Consider the following 16,565-nt stretch of genomic DNA (forward strand, 5'->3'; position numbering starts at 1 on the left):
AAACAGATAAATTTCAGGATTTGACCTTGATCTTTGACCTTTGACCTCTTGTCTGATTTCACTAAAAAACTAAACAAGTAATTGTCCCATCATACATCATCCTCCAACAAAGTTTGGTGAAATTTGCTCGATCCAGTCTTGAGTTATCGCGTAAACAGATACAATTTCATGATTTGACCTTAACCTATGACCTTTGGCCTTTGGCCGATTTCACCCAAAATCTAATCAAGTAATTGCCCCATCATACTTTATACTTGGACCAAGTTTGGTAAAATTCCAGTCAATATTACTCAAGTTATCGCGTAAACGAAAGCGGACGGACGCACGTACGGACAGATAACCCGAAAACATAATGCCTCCGGCACCACTTCGTGGCGGAGGCATAAAAAGGTTTTGTCTAAAAATGTCACGGTTGCACACTCTGAAATAGCTTGAATGTGTATACACTGTAGAATAATTGGTGTGCCACTGGACAAGATTTTCCGGCATTTCAGGCCAAAGAGGCCACACATAGCACAGGGCATAATGTATTCTATTGCTTTCCAAAACTTCCCATACTATTTCAATTCAACAAAGTACATTTTAATAACACTGATCTTCAGTAATTTGTTACACAGTGTAAACGTAACAATGAGGTCCGCTTTGTATGTACATAGTACACATTGGTGCCTTATGGTGATGATGTAAAGTATTATGACATGAGGGAATTTGGAATTTCAATGACATATTAAGAGCACCTCTAGAGTACACTGAAACAGCAAAGGGGAATCTCACTATGACTAGCTGCTTGGGATTACCCAAAATTTCTTCAATGGATGAGTTCAAGTTCGGTGCTAGTGTTATCTCCCAAACCGCCATAAATAGAACCCCAAATCCAACGCTCAAGATTAACACAAGCGATACCTATACAGTGCACTCCCGTTATAATGAAATGCTCGGGACCGGCAGTTTTCTTTCGGTATAACGAAATTTCGTTATAACTGAACAAGTACAATATATAACGAAAACAAGGAAGCCACACACACGGCGCGAACACAGAGTGATGGGACGCGTTCGCCCATGCAGAGACGCTATAAATGCTTTTTCCCGCTACGTATTTTCGGAAGCCATCCACATTTCGTTATAACGAAGCACATTTCTTTTGTTTTTCTTTGTCAGTGGTGCTCGGAAAAGATTTCGTTATAACGAAAATTTCGCTATAACCGTGTTCGCTATAACCAAATTTTGTACCATAGACTTTAATGGTGATAACTTAGGGACCAGAAGTTTTACTTCGTTATAACGAAATTTCGTTGTAACCGTGTTTGTTGTAACAGGAGTGCACTGTATCACAATTATCAATCCCCAACACTAGTGCAGGCCTGCACACTAATCCGTTTTTTTTCTACTGGTCTGACTTGCCTATCGGACCAGCAGGTTCCTAGTTTTTCCATTTTTTACTGGTCCATTCCTGAAAACGTTACTGGTCCGACAGCGATTTTTACTGGTCCTGGACTGTCAGACCAGTGCCAGTGGGCAGAGTTGACTGCTGTTATCTTTACACAACCACATTTGATTGTAGTGGCGGTAATAGTGACGACGGTGGTAATGGTAATAGAAGACGTGGTAGTGGTGATAGTGGTAGTGGTAATAGAGGTACAGCAGAGGGTGGTGGCATGGCGGTGTGGTGGTAAATGGTGGTTGATTTGGTGGCAATGGTGGAGGTGGTGGTGATGGTAGTGGGGGTAAAGGTGACAGTAAGTGGAGGTGGTGAGGGCGGGGCTGGTGGTGAGAGTGGTGGAGGTGGTGATAATAGAGGTGGTGGCAGTGTGGTGGTGGAGGTGGTGTTTGTGGTGATAGGGGTGGTGGTAGTGGTAGTGGTAGTGGTACTGGTAGTGTTAGTGGTAGTGGTAGTAGTAGTGGTAGTGATAGTGATAGTGATAGTGATAGTGGTAGTAGTAGTGGTTGTGATAGTGATAGTGGTAGTAGCAGCGATAGCGATAGTGATAGTGATAGTGATAGTGATAGCGAAAGTGAAAGTGATAGTGATAGTGATAGTGGTAGTAGTAGTGGTTGTGATAGTGATAGTGGTAGTAGTAGCGATAGTGATAGTGATAGTGATAGTGATAGTGATAGCAAAAGTGAAAGTGATAGTGATAGTGATAGTGATAGTGGTAGTGGTAGTGGTAGTGATAGTGATAGTGATAGTGATAGTGATAGTGATAGTGATAGTGATAGTGATAGTGATAGTGATAGTGATAGTGATAGTGATAGTGATAGTGATAGTGATAGTGATAGTGATAGTGATAGTGATAGTGATAGTGATAGTGATAGTGGTAGTGGTAGTGGTAGTGGTAGAGGTAGTGGTAGTGATGGTGGTGGTGGTAAAGGTGATGGTGATAGTGTTGTTAGTGGAGGTGGCAATGGTAGTGATAGTTACGCAGGTGATAAGGTTCTTGTTTCTGTCATAGGACTAACTCACTGCCAATGAAAACCTGGAGGGCATTGTACAAGGCTTCAGTGAGATTCCAAAGTCTTATTTTTTGACATATCATTCAACTGCAATTTTTGCAAAGGGTTTAATTTTTTAGCATTTCACAAATCATCACAATGGACAGCATTAGTGCACTTACCATATCCTTGTGTCAAATCACAAAAACATCTCAAACAAATTTCTGGGACCTTATTCGTGAAAATAGCTGCATGTGAAAGCAACAGCTTTTACGGTATCTCAAGCCATCAATAGCAGTCTGCTAATGGACATGACTTTCCCTGATTCTTTGCCTACACATGTGGCAAAATACCTACTTTTTGGCACTATTTTAAACAAGAAACCAAAAAAAAAAAAAATAGAGCATCTGAGAAAGTTAATATCTGCAAACACTGGAGAACGATCTCTACTTGTCTACTTGCAGGTATGTTGAGTTGTGGTAGAGTACAAAATTCAGCCAGAATGCTAATTTCATGCAGAAATACAAAGAGAAAAAGGGTGTTGGACACCCCAACTTGTTAACTACTATTGCAACCTTGCAAGTCAGAAATTGTCCACAAAAAAAAAAAGGTCCAACTAACATCAGAGGTTCCTCCTAGCAAAGGTACCTATGGAATTCACAATCCCATTGTGCATATTAATACTTAAATATACAAAATATTTCTTCCTGCATGGTCAACAACACTAGCTTTACAAAATTATACAATTTCTCTTGAACATGATTGCAATTTACTACTGAAGAACAACTTCATTCACTGCAGTGGACAATTGGCATTTCTGACTATGACATGTGGGTCTATGAGTGTGCAAGTCGTAAAGTATCTTACAAGCATAAAGTTTGATCTGCATGTTTTATATGCCTGATACATGCAGCTATGATAACGTAGGCAGACTTTGGCTGAAACTCACTGATACGAAAATAACAAACTACAGCAGTGAGACGTATTCTCAGACTAAATTCACTCAGGGAATGACGTGTGTGTGAATGGAAACGTGGCAATAATACAAATTCTTACTCCGACATCATGTATTACATAATGCCTTTGGCGAAAGCAGGATTAACCTCATAGAAGCCACATCCATCAGACCTAGACGAAAGACTGTGATCACAAAACATTAGAACAGGTGACGTACTGACATTAACATTCACCGAGCTTCATGTGTAGCTGAGTACCCGACTCAGAAACTTGACTTGTTCCAAGCTCACAACACTCTTGTACCATATCCAAAATTATTCAAATTGAATTTAAGGGGAAAAAGGGGGATAGAAAATGATAAACATCGAGAGGGAACCACTTCATGTCAAAGTTCTTCCATCAGCAGTGAAACATGAAGACGAAGATCTGTCTTGATCAACAATGGCTACTTGAAGCAGAAGAGCAGTATTGGCCCGACTGGAAATGCTTCAGCAGCTCTTTGCAAGTTCATCCAGCGGCTTCGCTATGCCTCCATTGTTTCACTCTCCTGTTGCGTGTTGCCTAGCAACGCCTCCTCCCCACCCCCTTCCTCCATCTTGGCCTCCTCTCCTTCGTTCGTCTCCTCGTCGCCTCCACTTCCTTCCGCCAAGCTCTTCTTCCCGTTCTCGTCAAACACACCGACTTCGATGTCACCCAAAGCCCTTTCTCTCGCTAACTTTGCCTGCATTGTCACAGAAACAACACAAAAATAACCATCACCCACTGCAACACTAATATGTTCTGCAAAAACTTATTTTCAAGTGACACAAACACAAATTCATCAAGAGAAACCCTGTTGTACTGAGCTCTCTTACAACAAGGTATCCTGAATTCAGTGCTCCCAATCTTCCATTATCATATTTATGTAGCTAGTATCTTTTTCAAAAGTTTGCAACAAAGCACCACCGGTCATAACGTGGTGAATTTAACGTTCCCATAGCAATCTCATTATAAAGCGATTTCCCTGTATCTTCAAATCAATCACTTGAATGATTATACAATCTAAGATAACTAGCACAATCATACATAAAGCCAATGTTGCTTCAACTAACCATGGCATAACAAGTTCTCTTTCTTCTTGCCTTTAAACTTTAAGTAAGAGTACAAATATTCAAGAGTCACCTAGTGAAGAGTGGCTGACCAGGCAAATTTACAATAGAAAAGCTTCTAAATAAAAATTCCATCCTGATACTAAGCTGCTTTGTTGCTAATTTGTCTTACTCTCTGAACTTTGACAACTACTTTGAATTAATAACTCTGTTTGTGTACCTAATTTTTCCTCATTTTTTTTTTCTATGATTCCCTTCTCCAATTTTCCTGTTTTCAGAGGGACATTATTCGAATTTAAGAATTCTTGTGTCCATCTATTTTATTGTGACTGATTACTAATTCATTAACTTGAATAAACATGAAGTATCTGCTGCATGCTATACGGATTAGAACCAGCACTGGATAGCAGCCGGAAGCTTGGTGGTCGAATGGATACAACACCTGTCAGCTAATCAAGAGATTGTTGCTTCAAATCTAACCCAAGTATGTATGCCCTGTCCAGGACCTTTCTTTTTCATCATGGCTACTACAAAAACACTGAATAATAGGTATTTTTGTTGATGAATGGGCAACTCGTCAATAAGTTGTGATAAAGGAGCATTATATCAACATGCTGACTGATTCCTCCATAATTAAACATGTGTAGAACTTCAATTGATACAATCACAAAGTAGTCCACTGGGTAACTGATAAATGAAAAGAAGTCCTTAGTTGGCTCCGCCTTCCCTAGCTGCTGGTCCAAAAGACCTGTAGGTGGCAAACCAGTTGCCATGGTCACTCACCCTGAGGTCCTGCTCTGCAAAGCGCTGAAACATGTTGCCATAGATTCTCTTCTCCTTCTGGTGATGCTGCTTGAGTTTGTGGTTGCTAAGAGTCAGTTGGTTCTTGGCCGCCTTGTTACTGGGTTCCAGGTCCAGGACCTTTTGAAAGTCCTGCTTGGCCAGCTCAAACTCGCTCATCCCGAATAGGGCCTGTCCCCGCCTGAAATGACCTTTGACATTTGATGCATCGAGCTCCAGAGCCTGTCCAAGAAACAAGAAGGCATGCAAGTGAGGCAGCACTTGGCATTTTGTAGGTACAAGTGTATGCAGACCCTACAATTCACTCAGCTCAAATTGTTTCAAAATCTGTCAGAGAGCTGGTGCAGATGAGGGTTTAAAGGACAAGTTCACCTTCATAAACATAAGGATTGAGAGAATGTAGCAATATTAGTAGAACACATTATTGAAAGTTTGAGGAAAATCGGACAATCCGTTCAAAAGTTATGAATTTTTGAAGTTTTTGTGCAGTAACCGCTGGATGAGAAGACTACTGCAGTGTATGAAAAACTTAGATGTCACATGCGTACAACAATATAAGGAAAATATAAAGAGATTTTCACAAAATTTCTTCTTTTGAAAAAAGTACACATTCCCTTGACTCGTTACCGACATATGTTATGGGTAATATTATTCCCCCTGCCCTTTAGAAAAGGGCAAGTCAAGTGCTCTTTTATTATGCGAAAAAAGTGAAAATATGTTAAATTTTCTTTACATTTTCTTTATACTGTTGTACGCATATGACTCATAAGCTATAGTAGTCTCCTCATACAGCGGTTCCAACACAAAAATTTGAAAAATTCCTACCTTTTGCATCGATTGTCCAATTTTCCTCAAACTTTCACTGATGTGTTCTACTAATATTGCTGCATTCTCTCAATCCTTATGTTTATAATGGTGAACTTGTCCTTTAATGAGTTTGTGTGTTAACTTATGTATGAGTCTTGCATGTTTTTCACTTTCTTTTCACTAAGTTTGCCACTATCAACCAGGAACACTCTAAAAAGCAAACACAGGACATATAATATAGAAAAAAAAACAGCGAAAACGGAGCATGAGCCAACAGCACAATTGTCTTCAAAAAGTCATGTCACTATATTGACAGCTATTGGCGAGAAGTTTCTGTAACCGTGGCAACCTGCATCCAACTGTATCCATCACAAAGAGCACAGACATTAGAGGCAATTTCGTCAGGTGAGAAGGGCATTAAGTTGTCTAAACTCGTAGTGTTCACGGCAACTTAACACCATTCTCATTCTCAACCGACGATTTGTAAGAGGCAGGAGCAAAGAAGACTTTTGACAGTAACAGATCTGATAAACATTAGAGACATTAATGTAATATGAATACTGGTCAAACATTTTGATCACAATAAAATGCTGATCAATAACAATCTCTTTTCTGGTTATCAAATCAAGCTCATTACAGCAATAGCTGAACATAATCAGCATACATAAAGTAAAACATACAAATGCTCGCATTAAATTCAGCACTAAACAGAAAAAACATCGACCAATAAAATCTATAGAATAAACTATTGTTGGATCTTCATACATGAACAATTGTTTCATCAATAAGACACAATGTCATTCCCTTTGTGTTTGGTGTCATTTCTCTTTGATTTTGTTCTAATTGATCCTTTAAATTTGTGATCGCTCAAGGACTTCTATGGGTGGGGCATAGTGCCCCGCCCTACACCAGAAGACCAGCACTCACTCTATTGCAATGGTTCCTAGCCTCCACAAAGTCCTCCATCTTGATGGCTGCCATGGCAACGTTGAGGTTGGCTGCCAGCTGCATCGCTTCAGACTTCTCCTTCTCCTCCCCGGCAGCACTGGTCTCCGTCTCCAGGTAGTTGATGATTTTCTTCCAGTGTTTGATGGCGTCCTTATACTTCCCTTGCTATCAATGAGATCATCACAACAAAGACCTGGCATCAATACACAATCCCTGAAGAGACACATCCTCTTTCAAAATTCACCATCTTTCATAGCATGCTGTCGCTTCCAACCAAGATATTATGTATCTATTAGTATTAACCCATTCTGCATAGGAACCTGGTGACCTGCGTACCATAAGTCTGTGGGTATTTCAGAATTCAGTATGAAATGGGTCAAATCGATACAAGGGATTGATTTCAACTGCAAGATGACGCCACAAAACCACACCTTTTTTTTGTGATTTGACACTGTTGGAGGTAAAAGGTAAATGGAGGATATATGACTGATGAATGAAATACACAAACTAGAGAAGCACTCTGAGAGCACAGACCTCTGCCAAGCAGCTCATTTCCACCACTGATCAGTGAGATCACAGAGATCAGTGATTTCCACTCGCATGTATGCATGCTGAAAGTCGCCCGATTCCTCAATACAGAAGCCTTTTGTTTATTACATCATCAACTTCCAGCTGCACGGCGCGCTTTAGCCTATTTAGCAGAAACTAGAGCACGCACTTTAGTGCGCATCTATGAAAACCTCAAAAATGCGCAGCTTCACCTCCCAGCTAACCGACCCTACTTGCCAAAATATCAAAAATCCTTCATAAAATCCACAAAAAATTCCAGGATCACTACCAAAATTTAATCATTTGACACTTGTGCCATTCTCGACCTTTCCTGTAAGTTTCATCCAAATCCGTTTACTACTTTTTGAGTTATTTTGCACACGGACAAACAAACAGTACTGAAAAATTAACTTCCTCCCTTGGTGCAGGTGACAAAGAATCTTACCTTAAAATAATCTGTGCCTTTTGCCTTGATGATTTCAGACTGCTGTAGTTTTTCTTCAACATCCATCTCCCATGCCTCCTTGGCCTGATAGGAAGAAAGGATAATAAGCTGGTATTCTACAGACTACACTGACAATTCAAAGAACTCCCTTAAAGGGATCGTACAGTTCTGGTTGAGACCTAATTTCAGGTTTCTAACATTTTTAGGTGAGATAATGAGAAATCTCATATGAAATATGAAAGAGCATGCAATTTTATGAGGAATTCAATGTTTATTTGATAAAAATTGGTTTTGAAATGGCTGAGACATCCAAAAAAGAATGATTCTAATAAAGTGTGGGACCCACACTTTGTAACGATGGCTTTGTTTTACTTTGTTTTTGGATGTTTCAGTTATTCCAAACCCGATTTTCATCAAATAAACTTTGAATTCCTCTTAAAATGGTATCCTCTGTGCTATATCATAAGTGTTTTCTTGGTATCTTGCAAAAATTCGAAAGCCTATTTCTCGTCTCAACCAAAACTATACCATCCCTTTAAAATCACACAAAAGTATTCAAGCAATTCACTGAATGCCACCCCACTGTTGTTTAGTCCTTTCTGTGCCAGGGAATTTGGACAATGTACAATGCTATGGGGTTTTCTGGGCCAATCAGCACTTAAAGCACACAATGGGTCAAGGGAAGTCGCTGGAGTGGTCATGTGATTGTAGCTATGGTAGACACAAAAAGTGATGTTTTCAAGCATCTCAGATCTGCATATTTTTCTTTTTCAAGGAAAATTTTGGAAAGAAAGCATGTTGTTGAATGGACAGTGTCAATATGATGCACAATTTTTCTATACTGTGAACTGTTTCTTTACTGTGAACTGGAATGATGTACAGTTGCGTGTAAATTCTGAGTCAGTGTCGGACACTCTGTCATTGGACTGATAAGGCCTGCAACGACTCCAACCACCTCAAGCACCTCTTAAACAAAAGATTCTCCTGCCTGGACCCCCTAGCAAACCGGAGAATCGCTGATCTCGCCAAGCATGGGCACATTACGTAAACATACAGCAAAAAATCACGAGGGTAAAGCCAGGCAAGGGGGGGAGAAGGGATTTGCTCCAGGGTCCTTTTAAAGGGTGTAACTGTAGGTTTATATGTACTCTGGTCCTATCTTAGCCATAACTATTTCAACATGTGGGGGGGGGGGGGAAGGGCAGGAGATTGTCAGAGATGGCATCAAAGCGGGAGATCTGCTAAAAACAGGAGAGGTGGAGTATTAAACCTTATGATAGCAGAAAGAAATCTGACAAGCGCTTCGCAATACACAAGGTACAACCTTGAGGAGTCTCACCTTCTTAAAATCCTTCAAGGTCACCTCAAAGCTGACCTCAGCATCCGCTGGAATGTTATACTCTGCCTTGCCCTCCGACCCATAGGCGTACTTGGGTTTCAACTTTAACCTCGCCGTTTCGCCTTTCTTCATCTTCTTGAGTGCCAGCTCCACACCGTCCACCACCCCATGATCTGATCCTGTGAGGAGGAGTGAAGAGTATGATCACAAAATGACTTAATAGTGTCATTTCAATACCACTGACAGAAGAAACAAAAGCCCAGTATTAGTGCTTTGAAATAGTTCTAAAATGTGAGTTAGGGATAGAAAAAAAACACACTGTAAAAATTTGAATCTGTATAATCATGTTAAGTATTGGTAAATACACAAAATGTGAACAATAGATATAATAAAAATGTTTCCTAGACTAAACCGTCTACAGTTACGGTTTAAAGAGAACAATATCGATATCTCCTTATGTTTTAGGCTTTTTTGCAAAAATTGTATATGGTAGGATGTTTTGTGATACAACAGACCTACACATATGCATAAAATATGATATCTTGAACATAAAACAAATAGTCTATGGTCTTTACTTGTGCAATGGAACAAGATCTGGCACTTGGTGATAGACAAGGCGCACCATTTAATTCGGCTCTGCCTTGCTGAATAAAGCGCCTCCATCTTTCACCTCATGCAAAGTCTTGCGCCATCGCACTCGTGACCATCACTATTTGTATATGAGCAGGTGTTGCATCATTATAACTGTGGACAGCTAGAAACATATATCTTTGGAACAAGAAACAGCATGGGGGGGGGGGGCATTTTGGTCCCCCCCCCCCCCCCCCCCCCCGACATTTCGCATGATTATTCCGCAATGCATGATGCTCTCGCCGCGACATTTTATGACATTTTTCTTTCAAGTATCTGAAGTATTTCAAGATCTGAAGGGGGGTCACAAAGCCCCCCCCCCCCCCCCTCGGTGGTTTCAAGTCCCTCAAAAAACCTGGTGGGATTAGGGTTAAAGGAATATGTTCATATGCTATCGACGTAAGTCTATCATACAAACCTTCTGTGATGACAAAGCTGACATCCCGGTTTTCAAATTCCTTCCCTTGATATTGACCCACAAGGTGAACTGAAGAGAGGGAAGAGAAGACAAACGGAAAGCAATAAATCTTTTACGCATAAACTCACACTAATAGCAAAGAGTTCAAGCATGCAGGCAGAAACTTCAATCTGCAGCAAATACACCAGCTGGTGTGCTTTCCAATGGATGTCTCTTGAAAATTGCCCTTTCCAAGACTTCAGTGATTGGATCAAACAATCTAATATAATCAACTCTCATAGCGACCATCTGCTGTATACAGCCATTGAGAAATCCCCCAAGCCAAAAGCCATGTTAAAGCCCCTGTGCATAGTGGTCCACCAAATTTGTATCATGTGGCAGATATATACCGTGTATGGCGGCCACAGAGCACAGAGGAGTTGCAGCCTAGTTGATATTTCAGTATGTGTTCTATCCATGGCCATGACACAAACTTTACACAGAGGACATAAATCCTTACATTACGTACTTCAGAGAAGTAACAGTTAAATTCAACTCAAACTTTGTCATCTCTGCGATAAGTCTTATTAATTTGCTTTGGCTTTCGCATTATGTGCTTTCTAGTAATTAATGCTGTTGAAAACACAAAACTTTAAACTAGGATGATAAAGTTGAACTGAAGCATATTCGTTATTTCTTTTTAAACTAAACTACCGAATAATTTTTTTCAATTTTTCCTTTTAGTATCTGTTCAGAATATAACTTTCCAACCACGCATGATCAATAACAAAAGCCAAACCAGGACAGCAAACTTTCTGAAAATATGTATTCCACAGACTAAAAAATGTAGGAGGTGGCGTACTTTCTACAGATGCCTCGTCGTTCGGGTTCTCGTAGCCCTCGCCTGGATTTAGGATTCGCCGAATGACGCCCTCGTCGTGGTCATCAGTCAAGTCTTCGCCCTTCCAGTCAAACAGCTCCACTTCAAACACAAGAGTGGAGTTTGGAGGAATCTTACCCTGTCCTGTGGAAAAGAGAAATGTGGTTGGTTGCCCAGTAAGACTGCTGAGTGGAGACTGCCTTCCATTTGTTTCTCTTTCATTTTTATTTTTTGCACTTAATACCCTCTCTGAATCTTGAACCTTGAAGAAGTAATCCCTGTTGCAGCTTTTCATGGAAAGCTATACATTGTACTGGGATTAACCATTCATTAGAAGACTTGGGGTTTGATGGGAGTGTCTTTAATAAATTAATAAATGACCAACTTTCTTAGACAAGCAAAAGAGAAAAGAATAAATGACTTGATTAATAACTGCATGACAATGATGTGCATAACTACACAGCTGGTAAACTTCATCAAATGCAAGGCACATCGTACATCAATTTGCCAGCAAAGCAAGCATACAAATATACATATCTATGAAGAGAAATTAATTCCCAATGTTGCCATACACAACTAGAGAAGCACTCTGAGAGTGCAGACCTCCACCAAGCAGCCCATTTCCACCACTGATCTTGTTCCCAAAATGAGATAATGATCAGTGATTTCCATCTTTATAGATGTATGCATTCTGAAAATTGCTAAATTTCCCAATATAGAAGCTTTTTGTTGCATCATCAACTTCCAGCTGCGCAGCGCCTCACCCTAGCAGAAACTAGAGCACGCACTTTAGTGCGCGTATGCAAACCTAAAAACAAAGCGCAGCTTGAACTCCCAAGTTCATTGACTCAACCTGCCAAAATATCTATTAAAAATCCTTCATAAAATCCATAAAAATTCCTGGATCACTGCTAAAATTAAATCATCTGTTTCTTGTGTCATTCTCAACATTTTCTGTAAGTTTCATCCAAATCCTTTCACAACTTTTAGAGTTACTTTGCACATGGATCAACACTGATGAAAACATAACCTCCTCCCTTGGTGGAGGTAAACTGATACATTTGTGTTTCGATGAATTAAAAGTCTGGAACACCAGCAAATCATTCAGGGTCAAAAAGCGAGGGATTCAAGAGCCTTGTTTAATGACCATGGGTCTAAAAGGCAATTCTTACCCTTCTTCCCGTAGGCATACTCCGGTTTGCAGGTGAAGACGGCAATCTCTCCTCTTCTCATTGTAGCCACACCCAAATCCCATGCTTTGATCACCTGACCTGTTTGGGGGCGGAGCACACAAGATGGAAACTTGACATAAATATGGATGAACCAGGAATTAAAAGTGCTCTCTACTGGTGTTGCTACTGCACAAACACCACAATTGTGACCGTGCACCTCAAAACGAACATAGAGTCGCACACTCTGATGTTGCGTGAGGACTGAAAATAAGTGAAATGGGTCAACCTAGCCAAACTTGACTTTTTCATATTTTCTGAAAGAGCGGGTCTTCTTTTACATTATGCTAAAATTTGGTATCATTAAACGGGCAGGAAAGTGTGTTTTTTTAGCAGTTAATCTTGAACATTTTTGGTAGAATTGTGTGATTAGGTGTGTCTTTAGAATCCCTTTTTCATTTCTGAAAAACCTTGTCCACACTCTTCACTTTCAACTCTAATAACTTTCGAAAGGATAGTGCTACTGCTTTGAAAGTTGGCATTAATTATGGACAGAATGTGTTAATGAGGCACGCTTAATTTCAGTTTAATCTGATAATCTCTTCATTGTTGTTACTCTGGTGGTTTACTTCCTGTTTTTTGTCCCATTCATCGCACAGCCAGCACGGTTTGGTAAAGATTAAGCGCTTGAATAGACACTGTACTTCAGAGCCTCTTTTCTCAGTTCACACTTTTCCTGAGTTTGTGCTTTCTTTCCAACATTTAGATAGGTTAGGAGAGTCCATTTGATTTGAGTTAAAAAATACATCATTTTAAAGCTTAAAGTCTGCTCTTTCAGAATATGGTCTGAACTAAAAATTCATGTCTTCATTTTGTTTGTTTTGAGGTGCAGGGTCACAATTGTTCAGTAATCGACTGAAGAATACAAATAAAAGATCAGATGATACAAAGTATCAGATGTTGACAAAACCTGAATTACCTGGTACTTGTACATGTGCATTGGAGCCTAAAACTAAATATTCTTATCAGAGCAAAAATGTATCCCTTTCCCACTCTCTCGTATACTGTACAGCTGTATGTGAGCCTAATGAGGGCCATCACATATTTGTGGTCACTACACATGAGGGATAATGAAGTGCTTAGGATTTGATTTTCACATGGGTCCTGTAGTAATAATGTATTTGAACGAGAATTACTGCTATGTACATCATCTTCTTTTACAGTATATGTATAAAAAAAAGTCAAGCAAAATAAAACAAATCAAATCGAAACATTTTGGTAAAATTTGTGAGACCGCAGTTTTACATAATTATCTAGTACATGTACATTATTTGTAAGTGCAAGTTTTACAAATAATTTCTGAAACAATTGATTATAATTCCTGGTATTTTTTTTTTCATATCTATGGGTAGTCATGCCAACAAATGGGTTTCATTATACATGTAGCAAGAAATAACAGTTAATGTAGTACACAAAATGCAAATGTCTGGAGACTCCACAGATTTTGGGAGTGGAATAAGGAATCCCTTGACCATAAAGACAGAGTCTAAAATGTCATACAGTGTACTTCAATTGCTATAAACTTATAGGACTATTTGTGAAGAATCAAAGATCATCCTTTGTTTTTGGAGGTAAAATACCAAAACACTATTCAGAGTCACGACTAAAAGTGGCTGCAATCCAAATAAGCTGCCAGGGAAAGAAAAATATTAAATGATACATTGTGCTTGTTCCCCTATTCAGCAAGAAAGAAGCATACTTTTCACAAACACAGGGGCGGATTCATTCTGTAAAAGGGGGGGGGGGGGAATGCAACTACAACTGTAATATTTCTGGTGCCACTTCTGGGTTTCATTTCATTTTTTTTTACTTTTGTTTTGTAATAAAAATGTAAAGGGGGCGTGCACTGGTCCCTCCCCCCCCCCCTTCCGATCCGCCACTGCAAACCACATCAGGAATGGACTTTAAAAGCAAAGTTCTCCAAAAAAATTTGACAAACTTCACCCCACCTTGCCCCAGTGTGAACGAGAATCTCTCATTCCTTGACCGGCTGGAGTCAAAGAGCGTTCCATCAGTCAAGGTGCCAACGTAGTGGACGAAGACCTTGTCCCCCTTCATGGGGCGGTCCTCCTCCGAGGTATCCCCTTCTCTGCGGACGGCCTTGAGCACCCCTCCATCGAGGTTTGGCGTGACGTCTTCACCCGTGCCCATGAGAGGGTCTGGGAATGGCTTGTACTCCTCCTCTGTAGTCGACGACGGTTTGTTATCCTCAATCGTCATCTTGCTTGATAGCCTAGATCCAGTCAATTTCTAAATGGAGCTGGTAAAGGGCAGAGTGAATTTTGCAATATAGATTATATTGGATAAAGACTGGCAAAGAAAATTGTATCTATCCTACAAACTTATCGACAAATACCACTATTTATCTGCAGATAATGTATATTTCAAAGATGAAATTTACTTGTGTACACTGTGCAGCAAATTATAGCATTTGACTTTTTCTGAAATGGATATCTGATTTCTGTTTATTCTCATCTTTGATTCTTGCAAAGATCATATTCAGTGCTGCACATTGTTTGATAAATAAACAAATAAAAACTCAATTTTACTTGGAACAAAAAGAAAACGTACCGGCAAGTCTACAAAACCTGAACCAAGTTTCAACTGCCCACACAAAATTTCACATGTACATGCAAAAGCATAGATTTAGTTTACACATAGATAGCTGGCCATACTTTGGATGGCGTATTAATGCTAATGGTGCAATTATGGGCGGCTTGCGTCTTATCAACAAGCAGTCCCTGTCAGTAAGGAACAAATTGACTACCTTGTACAACACCAAATGGAGGCCTAGATGTGTAATTCCACTGCAGACATCTCAAGATCTAGATCACCACTATCAACACAGACCAGCAACATTGCTTGGCCTTCGCTACTTAATACAGCGACTGGGCTGTGTATAGTTTAACAATCGAGTAAAGTTAGCACGCACGTCAGAGGCAGATAAAGGAATTTCGTAAAGAAGGCTACGGTAAATTTATTTACTTTAAATACAGGGGGGCACGTACCCCCCCCCCCCCATTTTTTTTTTTTTTTTTCACAAGTAGAGAAAGTCTGAAACTGATAGCACAAGATGTGGCCGACTTACGACGGTGGAGAGCGGGGTGTCCCGACTGCTACAAACGCCAATGCAATGGTCGATGGTCTGGAGTTTGCTACCTGAACTGTAGCGACGATAAATAAAGCTGCTGCTCGGCTGTCTACGGACCGCGGCTGCCCGTTCTCAGCGTTGGATTACGAGCGTCTTCGAACGTCGTGCACACTTTTATATGAAGGAGTTCAAAATTAGCAACAGGAGTATGGAATCGAACACGACGCACATGCAATGATCGTATGGAAGTGAGTCTGGGTGTCAAAGATGCAATATGATTCAGGACCAAAGAGAAAAGATGGAATCAATACTGACACAGGCCTATTCTACTGTGCAGTCCACACGCACGTTGTATTGTTATGAATTGCAGTCTGCACGGCCAAGCAAATCATGCATGACGACCGAGCTGGTAGCACAGACCATTATCAACACGGCCGCTTCCGCAACGGCCGCGAACAACAATTAAAAAAATTCTGTAAAATAGCTGGGAGAAATGAGGTGTTTCAGCTTCACTAATCTGGATAAGTGAGAAATACCCTTTCATCCATCAAATTTTCAGGGTGGATTCTTCAGTCCAAATTCTGTCCAGGGGTCCGCAAAGCCAGACTACGAGTTCTTGTCACTCAAAAACTCACCTATTTTCCGTACACGTACCCAATGAAATATAGTTCCCTCAAATTCCATCAGAAAAGCTTTGATCTTCCAACCAAAATGCAGCTTGTAGAGGAATTCATACTCAATATATCTACAGCTATTCAGTTTTTTGCCAAACTACATCATTGATTTTTAATTAATTTTTTTCTTCATTTATTTTGGTATTTTTTTGGTATCTTTCACGAATTTGTGAAGGGGTCTGGGACATTCCATTGTATTTACGGGTGTGAGCCCTAGTACCTAGTCGATCCGTTATCCGACGTAGACCCTTTGTTTTTTGAAGGTGAGGCCGAGTACTACACAGGCCGAGCTGTCATAGT

General features: G+C 40.1%; 1 protein-coding gene across 1 annotated transcript; it reads right to left on the reverse strand.

Moving 5' to 3' along the window:
- Positions 1-3,742: 3,742 nt before the first annotated feature.
- Positions 3,743-14,754, reverse strand: LOC139741579 (peptidyl-prolyl cis-trans isomerase FKBP4-like). Its single transcript, XM_071652162.1, has 9 exons — positions 14,450-14,754; positions 12,444-12,542; positions 11,254-11,415; positions 10,413-10,481; positions 9,365-9,543; positions 8,026-8,109; positions 7,011-7,196; positions 5,259-5,498; positions 3,743-4,108 (listed from the first exon to the last, which is right to left on the reverse strand). The coding sequence occupies exons 1-9, from the start codon at positions 14,718-14,720 to the stop codon at positions 3,911-3,913; spliced, it is 1,488 nt and encodes a 495-aa protein (XP_071508263.1). The 5' UTR covers positions 14,721-14,754; the 3' UTR covers positions 3,743-3,910.
- Between the last annotated feature and the right edge of the window lie 1,811 nt (positions 14,755-16,565).

The sequence above is a fragment of the Diadema antillarum genome, unplaced genomic scaffold (genome assembly GCF_040938485.1).
Source record: "Diadema antillarum isolate AM-2024a unplaced genomic scaffold, OU_Dant_1.0 seq00000936_RagTag, whole genome shotgun sequence".
NCBI lineage: Eukaryota > Metazoa > Echinodermata > Echinoidea > Diadematoida > Diadematidae > Diadema > Diadema antillarum.